The 21003-nt window shown below is 43.4% G+C and overlaps 1 protein-coding gene across 2 annotated transcripts in view; it reads right to left on the reverse strand.

Moving 5' to 3' along the window:
• Positions 1–21003, reverse strand: part of sdk1a (sidekick cell adhesion molecule 1a) — a 221523-nt gene that overhangs the window by 95488 nt on the left and 105032 nt on the right. For both annotated transcript variants that reach the window (XM_069530412.1, XM_069530411.1), the window contains exon 5: positions 10745–10878. In XM_069530412.1, coding sequence (XP_069386513.1) covers positions 10745–10878 — 134 coding nt within the window. The remainder of the gene's footprint in view (positions 1–10744; positions 10879–21003) is intronic.

The following is a 21003-nucleotide window of genomic DNA, read 5'->3' on the forward strand; positions in this document are numbered from 1 at the left end:
ACAAAGAGAATGAGTGTGTTTGCATGAGCAGTAATATTTCGTTTTGTATTCTGGATCCTCTGAAACGTGGCTATGAAAACTGAATGTAGTCAGTGTGTGCTGGCAAATGAACAGCGTATCCCGTTGGGTCGCTCCGTCTCACGCTTTCTCACACAGTGATGAGTTTCAAAATAAAACACAACTAGTGCACAAGGAGGAGAAACTGAGTTGTTAGCTGGTACAAAACTCATATTCAGAATATTAACGATCATGCACACTCAGTGACACACACACACACACACACAGTGTTGGATTGCAGGGTGTACAGCGAGGTAGCAATAAGGACAGCCTTGTGACTGGCAGGATCATTAAAACCATGAGCACCACGCTACTTATCTGCACACTTGACACCTCATTCAGCTTCCTGCGTGTGCTTCGCGTGTGCTCGTGCATTTCATCCCCTTAAGGGAGCTGAGACGATATCTGCACACAGTATTTGTCTGGAGATGTGCATTAGTCGGCTTAGACGGTACGTCAACTACATTTCCGACTGCATCCTCCGCACAGGCAGCCCATTATTTCATCCTCCTTCTGCTGCACTTCTCCCCCGAACAAACCTATCAACGCAAATTCTTCCATCTGCTTCATTCTCACACACACACACACACACACACACACACACTCTCAAGGTTTGAGTCAGGGTCTGCCTTTACACCACTGAACATTAATTAAAACATAAGTTGTCTCGTAACTATAACCTCCCTGCGCCCTCTGTCTCCAATAAAATCAAGGGCTGAATTAATGCTGTAAGCAGACTCAGGTGAATCAACCTTTATTCGTGCGTTAGCCAAACATGTGTCTTAAAAAAGTACGTTTAAGTTTTTATTTAAGTTCAAGAAGAGCAATCTAATGGTCAATAATTAATCCGGCCTGACTATCTGAAATCTGTGGCTGTCACCGTGAAATATGAAGTTGCTTCTGAAAGTAATGTTTATTGAAATAAAACAATAATGTAAAGTTTCACATTATTGCTTAGCTTAGCATAAAGTACATATATATGCACGCTGCAGGAAGTTGGTGTTCGCTGATGACTGTTCATCTCACCCGTCCACACTGACATCAAACAGAGAGCGGCTGTGCACCCTGGACGAGTCACCACGGCAGGGAGACGTACCGAGACCAACAACCGCTCACTCATACATCCAATCACCAAACACCCATCTGCACAAGTACAGTCTGAGGGAGGAAGCCAGAGAAAACTCCTGCAGACACGAGGACACCACAGAGATATTGGACGGGCATGAAGTTCGGACCCACAAATAAAAGTATGTATAGAACTAACTGTGCAGCTTTCTACGTGTGAATTGTGTTGCTTGAATGAAACAAAGATGCTCAACTACAACTACATCCCTCCACTTTGACCGTTACTGCTCACACACCAACAACAAGTCAGAGCAAAACTTTCAGACTTTCCCTGTAACCTTCTCTGGCCTCTTTACATCCACAGCCTCTGCTTGATCATTGATTCTTCGGAACTTGTTACATCCACCGTCTGAGACTTTTTGCCCGGCTCCTCTCCCACCGGACACCTCTCTCACCACTTTCCTTTTCTGTTGCCTCCTTTTTATCTATTGACCGTTGTCTTCGTGAATGGAGGAGGATCTGAAGAACGTTTGAGTGGGCGTTCGCTGGCAAAATGCTGTCAAAGCCACGTACATGGGCATCCGTCTTAATCTTTCTCATCATGCTGTAAAACACGCTTGCAATTAAATCCGTAACTGGGTGGAACGAGTTGATCGTGCACACGCAGCCACACACAGCGATGCACACTTCTTGTACTGACACGGTCCGCGAGTGAGTTTCCTGTCCGTCCCTCCATCGCACCATCTCTCTGTCTGTACACTGGGGTTTTAATTATAGAACCACAGAGAAGCCTCATTAGACCGAGTGAGAAAGCGAGAGGAGACCGGGAGAGACAGAAACGAGAGAGACAAAGGTAACAGACAGAGAAAAGAGATGGGGATCAGCAGAGAGACGTCTGATCCCTCTGCTGCTGAAATATTGAATATAATAACTCCAGACACAACCAGTTGTAGCAGGAATTAATCAAAGCACTGATTCATTAGCCAAGTCCTTTTAACAAAACCACTGAGTATTAGTGCCTATTTGTCTGATCGTGCATGTGAGCTCCACATCTGTAGACTTCAAATCACCAGACTCACAATACAAAGGAGATCATTGTTATCCTAATGTGTCCTCACACAAGGTTAGATGTTTCAAAGTAACCCGCCAGGCACCAGATACAAGTTATAGATATAACCATTTCAGAAAAATACTCTGACTCCATCCTACAGATTCTTCAAGGTTTACATGCAATTTACTGCACCAGTGATTCTGTGAAGTGACCTTCACGCTGGTTATCTACATAACCAGCCTTAAGACGGCTTGAATACAGGCTTCCTATGCAATCTCAGTTTTGAAGGGCTGAGAGTTTCTTCACACAATACAACAGATTATCCAACTATTAAAAAATGTCTGGCATTGGAGGCCAGCGTCCCACAATTCAAATATTCTAACTCAATGCTGCATTTAAAAAAGGCCGAAGGAAGTATGTCCTGTGCTGTTGGATAAAGCAACGCACACGTAACATTGAACGTTTGAGCCATTTTACTTTAGCAACAACTGACAACAAGGTTCATTTCTTTAATGAGCCACAACAACAACTCTCCTCCAAGTTAATACATCCGGCCACAGATGGTCCCAAAATGAGGGGCTGTTGTGCAGAAATGTGCAGTTATTTGGGAGTGAGCGTGCACACACTGCAGCGTCGGTGGTGTTTTCCTTTGTCTCATAACAGTATTTTCAACAGAACAAGTTTAAATCAGTTTTCCGCTGCAGGTGCTGTATCTGACTGTCATGAACCAACGGTTTGCACAAATAACAGGAGCAAAATAAGTTTCAGAGCTTGTTGAATGCTGCTCGTTCTTTTTCGCTTTAACTCTTCAGCGCAGTCAGAGCCGGGCATGACGGCTGCTGTGCTGATCAGAGTACAGAGTTCTGTGTATCGACTGAAACCAGTCCCGAAAAAAAATATCATTTGGTTTATACATTCTCCCCAAAACATGTTCATAACAATTTCTCCAAATCCAAGGTTTCACTTTTAAATGTCTGTACTTTGCTCAATAAGCAGCGTGAAACAAAAATCTCCCCAAACCAACTGGAGACTGCATCGACCGGTCCACCTTCCAAACATTCCTCCAATTAGCTGCTTATAATAATTATATTTCTAGTCATTTGATTCTAGTAGCAACAAAAAACAGCAATTAGCATTGAATCTTTGAAACTGTTTTAGAAATATTTAACACAGTTCATCAAATATACAAATATTCAACACTAAATGTTTCCATAAGGTACAGAATTCGATTTTTTTAACCAAATCTATCAAGATTACTCCTTTATGCAGATATTGTATATATTTTATATTTCTTTTTAATATTGTATGCTCATATTTCTACTCTTGGAGCGACTGTAACAAAAGACATTTCAGTAAAGTATTTCTGTTCTGATCTGATTAAGGCTCTCATCACTTTTTCAAACAATTTCCCAATAAAAACCTATTTTACTTTCTTCAGTCTGCAACATTCTCTCAGCCTCTGAGTGTCATTAAACACATTCAACAGCTTAATCGAGTGGCTCTTTGTTCTTTTTTGGATCACAAGCAGCTTCCTCGGTTTCTTCCGTCCCAACTCTTTTGAAAATGCCATCACTGTGATTAATATCATCTGTCACGTGTTCCTCTGATCAGCTGCAGTTTAGCACCAACCCAAAAAAAAGAAATGATATACAGTAACTAAAAGGAAAAAAAAACAGCATCTGTGCACATCTTTAAAATCTTTGAGCCATTTTATCTTGCTGTTAAATAATAATTGGCAGCTGCTTCCTAACAGTGCCATAGATTCTGCTGGTAATTAATTAAGAGCAGTCATCTGAGAGGGAAGGGAAAAGATTTTGTGTCACCACTCAGCACACACACCTGTGCTTCTCTCAGGGGCGGCGAGTTTATACAGTTTTCAATTTGGCATTAGTTTTATTTTTGTGGGTCACCAGCCAAAAGCCTCAGATAGAGTATCCTCGTGTCTCACGCTCTTCCTTTCTCACGGGTTTGACTCAAACCTCTTGGGACGTATTCCCTATCAAACACTGGAGCTGCAGACGGAGTAGAGCAAACTGTGGCAGAGTGTTCCACAGACGTTATGCTGCCACGTGGGTTAGAGGGTTTCTGTGCTGTTCCTTAAGGGTACGATATGTAACTTCAGCCGCAGGGGGGGGTCTCTCAATCAAACAATGAGACAAGTCCGTGTTTGACAACTTTCTGAAACATGGAATCATGGGAGTTGTTGTTGATGAAAAGCTACCCTGTGCACTTCAGGCGCAAATCATGTTCACGGTAATTTACAGTTACAGTGGAGGCGAGCAAAGCCATGACGCAATTAAAGGGAGACCAAAATGAAACGTCCCGTCACCTTGAGTAATAATTGTGGATTTCTCGCTTGGATCGTTGTTGGAAAGTTAACATGTCAACAACATATATAACATAGGTCTGGTTGTTCTGAGACGTTTTAATGAGGAGCTGTCACACGTTTTGTCTTTAAAGCCTGTCGAGACGTAACGCAGCAAAATGCAATCAACACATCGTCATGCAATCAACAACTTGATCTCATCACGACAGCTGCAGTGCTGGAGACAACCTGACAACACAGGATTCTTTATGTTTAAGCTTTCTAATGATGCAAAAATAAACACACACACACACAGACATGCCTGCACACACACCACAGATTCCACAACACACACTCTCCAGGGACCCTAAAATACCTCCAATTAGACGCGCCACAGAACAACTGGGATGGGACCTGGAGCAAGCAAACACACACACACACACACACACACACACACACACACGCACGCACACACAAAACAAACACACTTGCACAGAAAGATCAGCAGCGGGCTCTCATTTAAGAGTCAGTGATGTGGAACGGAAACATCTGGAAGGGAGGGAAGATGATTAGGGAACGAACTCAATGAAACAAAGACGCACACGCACAAAAAATATTAACACAAATGTTGTCACCGAACAAACGCACAACAGGAGTCGGTGTCTCAATGTGTTTTTTTAAAAGCTTTTGAGAAGAGTAGTGTCTGGTGTGTCACGTGCCGAACATATGCTGGTTGAATGTTCCGAGGACAACACACACTAATATCTCCTCCTCCATCAGAATCCCAGAGTGAGTATGTGACAGCGTGCGAGTGTGTCTGGGTTATCCTGAGGTCGGCTGAGTCAGATGCTACATGAGTCTATTCCTCAGCTCCTGACAAAGGCCACTCCGTCACTTCTCGGGGCCACGGGGCGACAAGCCCAGCTTGATGGCGGCGGGAGGGAGCAAGAGGAGAAACGGGAGAAACAGGGTGACGTAAGAGTGGCAGATACCCGGGAAGTCAGTGAGAGGGGTGGGCGAAATCAAATTCAGACTCTCTTCCAATCACCAGGCCGAGGAAATCAAACTCAGACTCCCACACCCTCCTCAGAGCAGACACACAGTGATTAAGGTTATGAAAGGCTTCTTTTTTTTTTTTTCCGTTCATGTATTTATGAACTCTCCCACCTATGTTCCTCCTGCGTCACTGTCTCGTCTCGTCGTCTCTACTCTTCTGTCTGTTTTGGTTCCCGTCCGCTACATCGCCGGATACAGTTCTTGCAGCAGAATCAAATTTATAATGCAAATCATTATTGTGCAGAACTATGAAGCCTCAAAGCCGAGTCGGAAAATTTCAAACAACCTCTTCCAACTTCCTCGTGTTATTTCTGGAAACAGAACTTCAGCCGGTACATGCAGTAATTATGGAGATACAGCATGTGGAGCGTTTTAAAGGGGGACGCCGCAGATTTCTTTCAGTTCACTCGTCGGGGACAGTGATACTCAGCCTGTGAGAATCTTTTGAGGTTGTGGAGGGAGCTTTGTGAAGATATCCTGTTATACTGGATATCGGAAAGATGTGAGCATTTACGAGGCAGCGAGGGCCCAAAGAAAAGATGCTATCAATTGCATTTAGGGACTAAAAGTCAGGACATCTCGGCCTTTACTGTACTGATTGTTTTATAGTCTGTGTCTTGCGAGTCGCCGAACTTTATGGAAGTGAAAAACAAAACTGCTGGATCACTCTTTTAAAAGGAAGCACTCTGCACGCGGGGCTTCTATGCACGGACGTAATACTCAAAGCTATTTTTTGAAGCTCAGCAATCACTAATAGGCGTGACATTACTGTCTTCTCTTTAGAAAAGATAAAGGCAGCTGATCAACTATTGAGCCCAAAGCTGAGATTGCATTTTAAGCCCTTACAGTTATTATATCAGCATTTATGCGCCCGCCACATTCCCCCTCCCCGCTCCGTCTTTTCTTATCCTGCCTTCTGTTCCTTCTTCTCCTGTCTACCCTGCGTGACCTCTCCTCTTGTTTCATCTGTGAGATCCATACACGTCAGATTATATTTATCACGCTTCCACTTCTTTATCTCGGTGAGTCTAATGGCTCCAGCCGTTTTGTCTCCTTTCTTTATTCAGTAAAGTGCACGTCTTTGATGATGCCCGACTATGCTGAGTGTTTCTGGGCATGTATCTTTTACATGAGTGTACATTTGCATGTTTGCTTGCGTGTGTGTGTGTGTGTGAGAGAGACAGTCTCGCTCCTGCGTGTGCTCTCTTTGGGGATATTTTGCTGCTGTAACGGTCTGAAGTACAAATCTACAAAGGCCTTCATCGCTGCGAACTGGAGAGAAGCAACGAGACACGCAGACACTCAACAGGGAGACCGACTGCTGTTCTGATTGACAGGCTGAGGCGTGTGTGGACGGGCGCGTGGTAGAGAGGGAGAATAAAGAAAGAGCGGGAAATTATGTCAGGTATACACGGAGCTTAATTAATTGGAGTAGGAAACCTCATCTCCTGTCACTAACAGAAGTACCCTGAGGCCATTAGAATTCTGTTTCTCTCTAATACACACACACACACATTAAACGACCAGCACCCACCTCTGCACCTTGAGTCTGACCCTCTCTCCCTGGAGTTGCTGTGATTTTCTGCACCGACTTGATATTTGCACGCCTTGTTAGAATACTTCTACCTCCAATATTCAAAATCCAACTTCTGTCCAATCATCTGCAGGCTCAGTCCGCAGCGATGACCGACCGACCGACCGACCGACTGCAAACGTCTTGTGGAGCACCGTACGCTGTCGGCCGTGATAAAAAGCCCCAGGAGCTGTTTGTTTTACAGGCAGGCTGTACTTCCAGTGATTACAGCGTGTGACCTCTCACCAAGCTGTTGAGCTGCTATCAATTGTGGCTATTCCAGCTCAACCACGGAGGACAGTTAGTGCTTTTTACTTTCAGCCGTCTATGCCACACTCACAGGATAGTGGTCAGGGACATGCAGATAATGGATATGTCAAGTAGGCAGGTCATGTAACTAGCCGTGCGCCACTTTTCTCCGTTTGTACAAGCTTTGTGGATCAACCCAAAGATTCAGTTTATAGCTAATATTAATGCTTGACCCTCATCCAGGCTGTATCTATGAATTATCTATTCAAGGTGAGAAATCGTAAATTATTAAATGTTTGACTTTATGATCGTTTTTTCACGTCTTCAGTGCGATCAGACCAAAAAAAAGAGAAATGGCAAAAAAGGAAGGGGAATAAAAGACGAGTATCTGTGAAGGTGTGTTACTGTGCAGCAGATACATTCAGACGTTCTCGTGTCCAACAGGTCGTGTCCTGAACTGCACCCCTGCCTCACTTCATCGAGTCTTCTCCCCCTGTCTCTGTCTCTCTACCGATCCCTGTTCTTGCTTGTTCCTTTTTTTTTGTTGTGCACGACGTCTGAATCAAAGTGCGAAAGAGGAGAATAGAAAACAGGTATCTCATTCAGTCTGCTGAATTCATGAAAAGAAAGACGAGATTTTTAGAAATCGAAAAATTTGACTGACAGCTACGAACTTCCAGTCCTGCACCGGCTGCTTAATGGGATAAAAAACATTAAAGAGAGGAGACCGGAAACGGAGGGGGAAAAAAATAAAAAAGAGGGAGGTAGAGATGAACAAAAACACAATTTGCTCAAGTTCATTCACATATTTTCTTGTGTCATTCCACCTGCTGCACTTATCGTCACTTCAGTTCACTTTAATTTAATCTCATTTGCACAAAAATGTATTTTTTTCAGATTTCCTGCCAGAAAAACCTTGGCACACCCGTATTATTAGATGTACAGTGTAACTGTGATTCTAACAGAGAATATGGTGATTTAGAAAAACCCAAACTATCAATACAGACATATCTTCAGGGCAAATTCATCATCTACGATTCAATTTTCCTTTCAAGAGTCAGGCCTGGAAAAGATAATGTGTATCGAGTGCTATAACCAATGTGACTGACCCATAAAGATGATCCATAACCACAGGGAATCAAGACTGATCCAGAAAATAAACCAGGGAAACGAAACCTGTTCTCTCCTCCTTTCATTTTTGTTCTTGTCTGTCTTTTCTCTTTTATATTCCATCCTTTTGTCACTTTGACTTGTTGTTGTATTTAATTCCTCTTTCCTCGTTTCCTCCACAGCCTCAATAACAAATAACTGAATCAAATTTGCTGTTTTATAGCAAAGGTTATTTACCCAAGAAATGTTTATTGTACAAAACACTCGATGATAAACAGACACACACACACACACACACACACACACACACACACAGGCTGAAGTTTATGGCCGAAGTCTGATCAGCGAAACCTAACTATACCCTTACCATTCCTAAAAAACGCCCGAGGGAGCACTCTACACTGACAGCTCTAACAAGGCGCTGTGCGTATATTTATGTGATTGTGTGAGTCTGTGTAAGAGTGTGTGTGTGTCTGTGTGACAAAGGATACCAAAGGATACAACCCTGTAAAAAGAATCTAATTAAAACTCTATACAGCCACGAGGGACGGACTGATCCCTCCCTCTCTCATTTAACTATAGTGAACACTTCAGCGGGAAGACTGTTCACCGACTGAACGCTCTATCCTCCGGCCTCTGAGGAGACACGATAGAGATACAGAGGAGGATAATGGGAAAAGGTGATCCACGGATTAAGGACGTGACAGAGGCTGTCACACAGCGGGAGGGGAAAACACTCACCGAGCCTTACAATGATAAGCTCCTGTGTGACATTTGTTAATATTCACGGGTGTAAAAATTAACTTCTGCAGCAGAATGAAACTTCATGTAGATGATCCAATGCAAATAAATGAACTGGAAAATCATTTTAGAAAATCAATGGAAACGTGGCAACGATCAGCAGGAAATAGGTCGTTCTTACTTAAATATTGTCTAAATAACACGTCTGTCCTTTAAACACTGTGACATAATAAACAGCCGACTGTGTCTGGGATTACAGCTACTTATTAATTGAATGTTTAAGGGGCTGTGCCTGTTGAGAGATGGAAGTACTCCTGCAGACTGACTGAACAAACCGCACATAAAAAAAACTGTTTCCCCCAACTGGCAGAGCTGTTTTACTCCGAGACTTCAACCCCGCAAATAGTTTCAGAGCGTCCATTGTTCTGATATGAAAGCGAACACAGAGAAGCCTGTACTGTTGAAATGCAGAGACATTTGGGCTGAATGGGCCAGAGAAGCAGAGGAGAGAAGTGAAAAGGGCAAAGTTTGTGTGAAAGTCTGGATGGAGAGACACAGGAAACACAGACCATAGAGAGAAAAAAGGAGGGAAGTGAACAAACAAAACTTTAGGTAAACCCAGATTCATACGAGTTTCATTATCGATCTCAGATGTGTGCCGCAAACATCAAACATGAAAAAAACCTCCAAGACTGAACAAGTGGATCTGAACCAAAGAGACGCAGCTCAGCTCGGCCTTTATTTCTTCAGATCAGTGTTTGAAATGTCAGGTGAGCAGAATTATCATTTGTAGCCGACAGCTGCTTTTGCTGGTTTAAATGACAAACGTCAGATTATGACAGTGCTAAAAGTTACTTGCTATAAAGCAACAATCAAATGTGGTTTAATGTGCACTCTTAAAAAGGAAGTTTATGTTCTTAGCCAAAAGGGGAAGTTGTTAGTTAGATGAAAACACGCTCACAACACCAGTGACGTGGATAGTTTTGGGGGTGATTCCTCTGTAATGTGACGATGTAACTGCCTCAGGTCATTCCAGGTGATAGAATCTACCATTAAATCTTTCAATCATTGAGTCTTATTTCTTAATTAACGGTTTAGAATCATCACTAAGTCACAGAATCAGAAGAAAGGTAGTTTGTTTGAAACATATTTAATATATATTAAATATATTTAATCGTCTGCTCTTATGTTGAGCCGCTCGTCTCATTTTCAAGTTGTACCTGCAGCAGTCGACAGTAATTAGGCTTCATCACAAAAACTGTGTTCTGAGCCCACGATTTCAAACAAATCTTTGTTTTAGATTTTTTTTTTTCCCCAGTCAAATAGATTTAAATCATCAAAACACGGTTGAACTCTAACCTCAGCTACAACACAGATCACTTAACGAAGCTCCTCAAAGGGTCTGAGAATTTCTAATGCACATCAGTCATATTTAATTATGAATAAATACACTGCATGGTTGGATTCTGACACTAATTAGTGTGTGTGTGTTGGTTTCCTGCCAAACCTTTCAGAAAAGGAAAATGTTTGTCTTTACCTGAGATGCTCAGGTAGACAGCGGGACTCGTCACGTTCTCCCCCGTCATCTCGTTCACTGCCTCCACGTGGTAACGTCCTGCGTCCGTTGCCGTGGTTGCCAGGACGACCAGCTGATTGTCCAAAGTGAGTGCTCTGTAGGGCAGAGACACAAGACGCGAGACACACGAGAGAACAAGGGATTAGTGAGCACAGAGCTGGCAGCAGAAAGGGGGGAGGCACGCCTCGGTCTAGTTTTTCGTCTCAGACAAGAACACAGCTCAAACTAAGACTCTGACATGAGGAGAGTATTTGGTACATGGATCGTTTAGCATTCATAAAGGGGGGAGGACACGTTGAATACAAGCATCAGAAAGGAAAGAGGATTCAGAGAGCTTAAATAAATCTCTCCTCCTGTCTCAGATTGATATGTGGCTCATTTTGTGGCTCTTTCATTCTTCTGGCCGTTGTCGTCGCGTACTATCTTCTGTTCTTCCGTCTCTTCACTGATCCATCCTCATTTCCCCCCCACGTACCCGCAGCAATCAATACAGCATAAACATAAACGCTACACAAGGACACACACAATCACTAACACAACTGTCTCACTGTCCTCACATGAGCACACAGAGATAAGAAACGATCGCTGACAAACAGACTGTGTGTTGCTGCTGCATTTTAAATGAGCGTAATGGGAAGGAGTTGATTTTGTAGGGAGACAGTGTGGTTAGAGAGGAGGAGAGCAGGAGGGAGACGGGGAGGGGAGACATTTGTTACGCTGGGATTTTCATGTTTTTCTTACTACAGCAGACAGGAAGCACGGGTTGCTTTAAGTGACTTTGTGTTTTCACCTTGTCAGTGGACGGAAATCCCAATATTCTAACCTGAGAGCGTTCACCGGAGTAAATCGATACGACCGAAGGGAGAACAAAGCATATTAAAGTGAGATGACTGTCTTTTCTTCTTATAGACCCTGCACGGTCCTGTTACCCCATAACGCAATCACACCGTGTGTTCAGACTGCGAAGCCGTGCGCAAATAAGAAATAAAAGAAATGCAATAATTGTGTTTAAACTTTTGTTTTCAGGAAAGGACGCACACTTAGATTCTGGATTATTTTAAATGAAACATCTGCGTGTGTGTATTTTTCTGTGAACGTGGTCCATCGGTGCTGAGCTGTCAGAAATGGGTGCGCTCCGAAACGAGGCCTGCAGGATGGACGTTGTTTCCACTCAGTTTACATCTGACCCCAGAACAGCATGACGCTTACTCAGACTTGAATCAACGGTTCTGTGTCGCAAGAAAAACCAAACAGTGTGTGTGTGTGTAACAGCAGCATCGTAAACAACAGACAGGTATGAAAACATCTCACAGGGCCTGTGGTGGCTGAGAATGAAGGGTAAGGTACTGAACTGTGTCCGCCGACAGCATCCAGCTGGGAAAGATCAAAAAGTTCACACGTCAAGTTCACCATCACATCTCCACGACTTGCTATTGTTTGATTATTGGATGATGTACAACTTCAGTGAATGTGAGAGTGTGGAGAACAACCGATGTGATCTCCCAGAATCCATACTCCTTAAAAAGGGGATTGATTACACAAGAAACCTCTGGATGGATTACTGCGAAACTAAGTGGACGGATGAAAGACTTTGGGTAAAGGAAGAACCCATTAAATGTTGGCTTAGACCTGGATGATGGATTTTTTTTTTCACTTTCTTTAACGTTGGCTGCAAGATTTATTTTTTTTTGACGTTTTCACCGATTTCCCCGGAAATTATTCACGATGAAACGGATGGACAAGATGAAGACACCTCGTCCATCTTTACACAGAACCTGCGAGTGCAGCCATGAACATGATCAAGTACATGGAGGTGTTTGTGTACGAACTACCGGTTTGAGGGGGAGATGTGAAGAGAGGAGAAGCGAGGAGAAGAGGAGACACACACACACACACACACACTCACACATACAGATAGAAACTCCTCAGGTCTAATTCTATTCGGGGTGATTTCCCAGGAGAGCATCCACAACTCAAGCCTCAACCCCAACACTGACACGCTATTTGAGCGAGTGCATGTCTGTGTGTGCATGTTGCATGTATGTGCATTCAACCACGTCTAAATGCCCACAATAGAAGCTTCAACCGTTCTCTCACTTACTCCGCAGTAGTAATAGATTCTGCATCCTCACAAAGGTCCGTAATGCAATTTATGGCTGTTAAGCTCATTAAGTGCACTGACCAGCCCATTTTATCATGGCACACGCTGATTAATGGACGGTGAAGGCATGTGTCCACGTGCCTGTGCTGTGTAACCGAGGTGAGAGTCTGGGAGGCTGGAGAGTGTAAATCCACTAACGAGAAGCTGAGCGGGGGGGGGGGGGGGGGGGGGGGGGGGGGGGGAAGATGCAGTCACTGTATTAACATCGGAACCATTAAAAAGTTTAAAGTATTTGTTCGTGTAGTATTTCTGCCCATTTACATTTTCAATTTTATATGAAACCTTCACATGTGGAATTACTCGTGGTGATGGCTGCAGCGATTTGCTTCACACTTTTCATTCGTACTTAATTGGGAGCTCTCCGACTCGATTTCCCATTAAATCTTCACACTTTCATATGGAAAAGGCAACAAATTGGGAAAGGATTGAAATATGCCAATACGAACTCCAGATTAGACGACTTCCATTCAATTGGAATTCCATTGAAAAAAATAAATAATGTGTCCCCATTCGTTCAGAGTAGCTGGAGGGTGGTTACACAATCGTATCCTAAGAGTTGCAGTATAGTCAGAAACACACACACACACACACGCATACATATATCCGTGCACGTCAACAGCCCGTGTGCGCCTTTTCATTCTGACTGAATGTCAATGTGGTAGAGATTTAATATAACATAAATTCAACATGCAACTTTCAGCTCTCTTTTAGTTCTACATTTAATTAAACTGGACAAAATTGTTCTGGCTTTTAATTAAAGACAAACTCAATTTTAAAACTGCGCATGACTCTGCATTCTTATGTGTGTGTGTGTGTGTGTGTGTGTGTGTGTGTGTGTGTGTGTGTGTGTGTGTGTGTGTGTGTGTGTGTGTGTGTGTGTGTGTGTGTGTTTGTGTGTGTGTGTGTGTGTTTATCCCCAGGCAGAAGAGGCAAATTAAATGACAGTAATCAACTAGATCCTATTCCCTTCTCCTTCGGCATTCCTCCCTGTATCCCTCACCCCCTCTCAAATAATAAAAAACAGCCTCTCTCCCTCTTTCTCTCCAATTCCATTTTCTGTTCTTACTTAGATTACAATCTGCACATTTCTTTCTTGGTTTCTTCCAATTTTCTTTGCATTTCTCTCTCTCTCTCTCTCTCTCTGGCCGTCTCTCTGTCACACCATCCTTCCCCCCTCACTACACCCGTCCTGTCTCACCTCCTATCTCCTCCCTCCTGACTTCTTTGAACCAAAGCACAGAGCCAGATTGGTCTTTCATTTAGTGTCTGGCCCCAAGACTCATTTTATAAACACTCATGGGTGTCTCTACTGCAAGATTGACTTCTGAATGCGTGCACACACACACACACACACACACATACACACACACACACACACACACACACACACACACGCACGCATGCCAAAAGCTAATTACCACACACATGTCGCAGGCCAGAGGATGAATGAGGGAGAACAAGTGTGTTTTCTGATATCTAAGTTCGTCTAAGTGCATGAGTCAGATCTGGGGACTGAGTCTTCTGCCAGCAGAACCTCGGGCCTGTCTGCCCTCCTCTATTTCTCATCGGCAGCGTGCCACCTTCTTCAAGCCACGCGTCTGACACACAGAGGCTCGGTGGTACAAGAGTGTTGCAGTCGGGCAGAAGGAGGGATACTCGACTGTAAACTGAGTCCAGACAGCAGGCAGCTTCATCTCCAAACCAAGTACCAGCGCACCCACCCACCCACACAGACAGAGTGTATACATACACACGCACCTTCTCAAACAGCCACTCACACAGCTGGGAGTATTCACAGTTCCCCGTGGCCGTTTAAAGTGGATGTTTGCGTTTCAGTCGGTGGACACATGAATACAGCCTCTGTGGGACTGATTGATGGTTAACGTACTCAAGCTTGTACCTGCTGAAGGCCACACTGTGTGTATGGAAAAATATCCTGTTTAACGTTAGAATTTACTGATGGGAAATGTTGCACTAACAAGGCCGAGGTGTTTACCATGTTCGTCGGCTTAAAGTCCACTAAATATGTTTTTTTCTCCATCTAGATTCATAAATTATTCCCTGGAAAAAATTCAAACTCCATACTTCATTTAATCAGTTCTTCCCCGACTGCTACAGCATCCAGTGATTTTGTGTAACGCTGCTAACATACAAACACCAATGACAACACAACCTCCTTGGAGCACGTAATTAAAGAGTAACTATAACCAGCCAAGGACGTCATGTGTCTGCCCTTGTCCATTAATTCGTTTTTCTGTTTGTTGGCAGGGTTAACCAAAAAATACAGATTTCAAAAAAACTTTTTTTTCCCCATGAGTACTTGTTGGGAACTGTTGTGTTTCTCTATAATTCTTAAGGGTCTCAACCTTCTATGTAAAGTGCCTTGAGGTAATGTTAATTGTTGGGCTTTAGAAGAGAAATGCGCTCTTGCCTGAGACACTTAAGGTTTGAATGCAGAGTGGATGACAAAGCATCTGCACAGCGTTCATCAGTAAATGCTATAAAAGCTCTGCAACTGCAAACCGGTAAGAAAATATAACGAGTTCCTCAGTAGAAGAATTATATATAATATTTTTTCACTTGACTGTTTCGCAGACTTTTAATGTGGGTAACTTTTTTTAACCCTTGAAGACAGAAATAAACTTTGTCTTGTCACTTATTTGGACTTCATGAGGAAAACACTTGAGTCACCCATCAAGAATTGCTCATTTCTCTGTTCGCCTCTTTCACTTCGCTTGTTTAAAACTCAGCGTGAACACGGAGCTCTGGTAGTTTAGTATTTTTTCACTGATTTCAAAGGAATGCGCTCCCTCGTGTCTGATGACAGCGCCTGACAGGAAGTTCCTGTGGTGATGTTTCTGGGGTAAATTGGGCACAAGGAGAGGCTGGGAGCGCTTCGATGACATGAGGTGCTCCACACTGCTGTAATGTAATAGTACAATGTGAGGCAAGAAAGAGGAACGATTCTGGTAGCAAACAGAGAAAAGACGAAACAAAGAGGAGAACTTTTCCAACAACAGTTTCACATAGTTGGAAAATACGACAGATCTGTTTTTGTAATGGGATTAAACAGTCTAACTAAGTCAAGCCTGAGGACTGTACTGATGCCAGGAGCTCTTGACGTTGTGAAGCCGGTAGCTTGACAGTGACAGCTTTGGTGATTTTCAACACGTAGTTCAAATGAAGCTTTTGTTAACACAGTCTGGGGTGGAAGATTGGTTTTATAGTATATTTGCTGAATGTAATATTCTTTAATTCTCTGTCTTTGTCAAAATGAATCCCCCTTAAAAAAAAAAAAAAGTTCCTCAAAACATTTGTCGAAATCTTCTGATTGCTGAGAAAATGGAAAAAATCAACTAAATAAACCTAAGCACGAAAAAAAGAATCTGGAATTTCTGAAATCTGAAACTGGCTGAAAGTTTGAAATGAACGAAAGAAAACGTCTGAAAACAAACAACCACTTATACTCACAGTCACGCCTACAGTCAGTTTAGTGTCACCAATCACCCTACACATCTCTGCACTGTGGGAAGAAGCAAGCGCATCTGCAGAAATCCACAGTGAGAACAGAAAGTGGGGATCGAACCCAGGACCTTTTTGCTCACCCCATCCACCATGCCTCCCGCTGTGTACATATGTGAAGAGAGCAATAACGCTGGCAAACAGTTTCCAATATTACCTGCTGCTTCATTTAAAAAAGGTAATAGTCCATCTCTAACCTCTTAATGAGACTTTAATTACACTTTGAGCCCCGGTGTTATGAGACGTGCATGAATTGTTGTGTAGCTGCTGAGCAGGGTGGTGTAGCCGGGTCCCACAGCTGGACTGTCGTTGGCATTCCTCCTGCAACAGCCATTAAGAGAGAAGGGCTCTGAATAAATCCCTCAAACATTTAAAACATTAAACGTCAACTGCGCGTTTATGTTGCAATCAACAAAAGGCTGAAAACAAAACAACCACAAAACTCCACATGTCTATAACAAGCCTGCTGGAGGTGAACCAAATGAGAAGAAATAATGGAGGCAGGCTGCTGATGCATTAAATATGTGCATCAACTATTTAAAGGGCCTGGATTGTGTCTATCTCAATTTAAATCAAGGCCAAAACATTTTGGACGACATTAAAATGATTAAAGGGACACATTCGCATTCACTGAAGGCGCCCTGCGGACACATTCAGACCCACACAATCACAATCAGACAGATAATTATTTGAATTTATAAAGCACCTTTCAAGAGACCCAAGGACACTTCACATGTGTCGGTCGTGTATTATTTGGGTGCTCAAGTTTATGGACATTTTGCACAAGCTCATTTTTGACTAGTTGATTAATCGATGAGTTAATTAACATAACACTAAGTGGCAAATATTTTTTGTCTCAGTTTAAACTAATCAACTACTTAAAAGTTACTTGATAGTGAAAATAATTGAATCAATCGCAGCCCTGAATTACTGAACCGCTCATTCCAAAACCATTATTCAAACCATTATTAGTCGTTAATTAGCTGATACAAAAGCCTCCGCTCCTCAGGGAGGCTTTTCCAGGAGACTTTGGAACCTGCTTGAGGGAATTTGCTCTGATTCAGTGACAGAAGAAAAGGAGGCCAGTCGGTGACGCTAATGAGACCCAGCTCTGAATTCTCTGTTCCAGTTCATCTCAAAGGTGCTTGATGAGGCTGAGGTCAAGACTCAGTCCACTTCTTCCACTACACACACACAAGTAAAACTTTATAGCTGCTGTACGTGAGAACGCAAATGTCAATTATTTGTCATGTCTTGCCTCTTAACCAGCCCTCACTTGAACTCTCCAGAGACTTTCCCAATGTCGTGATCCGGCCGTGTTCTTCATATGTGAAGGACAAATTCAGTCCAGACTCCGTTGTCCAGACATTTTCTAAAAAAAAGGGGCTTATATCTTATATCTACACTTTTGTCACAAAGTTGGAATCGCGCTGTAAATATCACTGTATCCTGAGGCATTAAGATTTCTAACAAACCCACAGGGTTTCTCACACCTCGTCTGACGGAAATGTGCGAACGTCAGAGAACATTATTTACACGAGTTTACTCATCAAAGGCGTGAGCTGACTGTTCATCTGAGCTCAGGCACGGGGGTCTGTCAGTCCAGCAGGTGACTGATTGATCGTTTGCTTGTTTGCTTCGTAGTATATAATCATTGAAGTCACGAAATGACTTCTGACAAGCTGGAAAATGTATTGCCAGCAGCTCTGCAGAGTTGCAGATTAACTTATGTCCTTGTTTAACAGTGACCGTGGGCCCAATGTGTACGTGACTGTTTGTGTTGAAGTTGCCCACGCTCTTAAATCACTTATTTACTCCGTGATGCAGTAACTCACATTAATATTAGTTGTTATTTTTATTCTTTGAGCTGACCCAAGCTTCACTCACTCTCTCTCTCTCTCTGTGAGAGGGAGGCATGTCACAGTTGTTTATGGCTTACAGCTCACTTACTGTCCAATGATCCCCTCTCCTGTATCAGCACCTACACCCAACAGCAGCACAGAGAGAGAGCAGTGTGAATGTGAACCAGTGTGTGAGTGTGTGTAATCAATACTGCCAAACCAAATCTGATATTATGATCAAACTAATACAAAGTTTGTTTCAAAAGACACTGGCACCCTCCTCTAATTGATTCCTTGGTTAGAGCTCTGCTATCTCAGGCCCAATGTCTGTGTGACAACTACACAGCTCAGGCCATGTCATCGACGACCCCAACTCCCACAGGTCAAAAAAAGCAATATAAAGTAATTCTCTGTTAATGTCATAGCTCTGGTTGAGAAGTCTTGTTGATTTTAGCTCTCTGAAAAAAAAATACAACCTGCATAAGTGACTGCACAGGACACCAATGAAGAGAGCGAGAGAGAGGGAGAAGAGAGGGAGAAGAGAGGGGCACAAATAGATGGCAGAGGTTACAACAGTAATGGACACTAATGTGTTTGTGAGAGATTTTAACAACCCCTTCACTGACTCAGAAAATGTTTCCCTACCTTCTGCCCTGTGACTTGTAATTAACGCAGCGCCTAAATCACAGGCTCGCTTCCTCAATCACCTTTACAGTTACCTCAAATGGTCAAACGGACACAAAAAAGGAGAATTTCCTGTCGTCGCTCACCAGCTTGGCCAGTTGCCACTGCCAATAAGTTCTCCATAAAACACACACACACACACACACACAGGCAGAAGGAGAGCGTGCCCTCATACACAGAGAGGAGTATGCTTGTACTCACACAGCCTAGGGCCTGCAGACTGAAAGTAATTGGTGTGTGTGCGCATATGAGAGAGAAAGAGAGGTAGAAAGAGGGGGAGAGAGTAAGTGAGGGCTGCGAGACAGACTACGTTTGTTTAATGTCCCCTGGCGTGGCCTGAGGGACGGGCAGAGAGAAGTGGGGAGGCAACGAAACAGGAAAGGAAAGCAAAGCAGGGCAAGGGTGAGATGGAGGCAGGAAGAGAGGAGAGGAGAGAGGGATGGGGGCTAGATGCTGAGTAAACAGAGGAAAGAGACTTTTCACTGCGCTCGCTGTTTGTTCAGCTACAGGAGCTCCGTGACTCACTTCCTTTCCACCGCGGCTCTATGTGGTCGTCTGTCTCGCTGTCGTCCACGTGCACACAACGTTAATTCAGGTAAAAGCTCACGGAAAAACATTTGCTTTTCAGGTTGAGAGCAGGTCTTACGTAAAATCTACAGTACGACACAGCATTCATCTAACAAGGAGATGGGATGGATGGTAACAACCCACTGTGTGTGTGTGTGTGTGTGCAGCTGAGTGACTGTTGTAGTCCCATTAGGTGGATGGATCTCTAGACGAATGGCTATTATCCTAATTAGCACTAATTATGTCTGCTTCCAATTAACCACACAACTGGCAGTGACTTCTCTCGCTGTCTTTTCGTCTCACTCTCTCTTTTTCTTTTTCTCTACCTCTCTGTCTTTCTCTCCGACGGAAAAACACACCTTGTTCTCAAACATCCTCTCTTCCAGTCGGTCGGCGAAGGAGACCGGCTGAACACGGAGCCTCTAGTCTTCACACTTCACATTTCTAATTCTGGTTCATGACTGTTTCCTGGTTACAGAGTTGAAAATGTCAGCTTTTGGTGTTTTCTCTTGTCTAAGAGTAGTAAAGTATTAATCAAATAAATAAATGAAATACATGGGCTCTAGATGTAAACACATGGGTGTGTCCAAACCCACTCACTGGGCACACACCTAAATGTATGCAAATGAGTGTCTTGATATAAATACTGCACCATCCCTTCAGATCAAGTAAAAGCTGATTGCTCATCTCTGCATGGATGCCCAGGCAGGTGCATCTCTATTCGCTATTTAAACATTATGAGCGCAGGAAAAAGGCCGGGTCCCATATCTTTACAGGCTCGTTTGAAAGTTGTATAACACCATTAAATTTCATTCTAATTGGATTTAGGTAGTTAATAAATTGCATGATACATAACTGGGTGGCACGGTGGTGCAGTGGTTTTCACCGTCACCTCAAAGCAAGAAGCTTCAAGTTCAGCCAGAGTCGATCCGGGTTTTCTCTGGTTTCCTCCCAAGGACCAAAGATATGCAGTTTGAGTTTAGGTTAATTGGAGACTATGGATTGACCGTGGCTCTTAAAGGAAGTGTGAGTGGTTGTTTGTGTGTGCATGTTGGCCCTGTGATAGGCTGGTGACCTGCCCTGACTCTGCCTCCCGCCCAATGTCAGCTGGGATTGGCTCCAACCCCTCTATGACCCCCGATAATGAAGAATGGATGATACAGAGTTGTTCTCTCAACTGTTGCTGTGGATACCTGCCTAAATCTGAGAATAGCTTCACATCTGCAGTAAATAATAGATCTTGTGGGTGTGTGTGGATTCCTGTACAAAGGATATCACTGATAATTTACATAGTCACATATGACTGTTTGAATGTAGACAAATTGCCTGCTGGAGATTAGAAGGTCGGGGGCACTGGTAACGAGTAAACAAGCACAATGTTTCTGCTTTCCGCTGACACGACCGCACAGTTACAGCATCTCCTGTAAAACAAGGGTTTTTAACTG

This window comes from Paralichthys olivaceus, chromosome 8, assembly GCF_024713975.1.
Source record: "Paralichthys olivaceus isolate ysfri-2021 chromosome 8, ASM2471397v2, whole genome shotgun sequence".
NCBI classification, from domain to species: Eukaryota; Metazoa; Chordata; class Actinopteri; order Pleuronectiformes; family Paralichthyidae; genus Paralichthys; species Paralichthys olivaceus.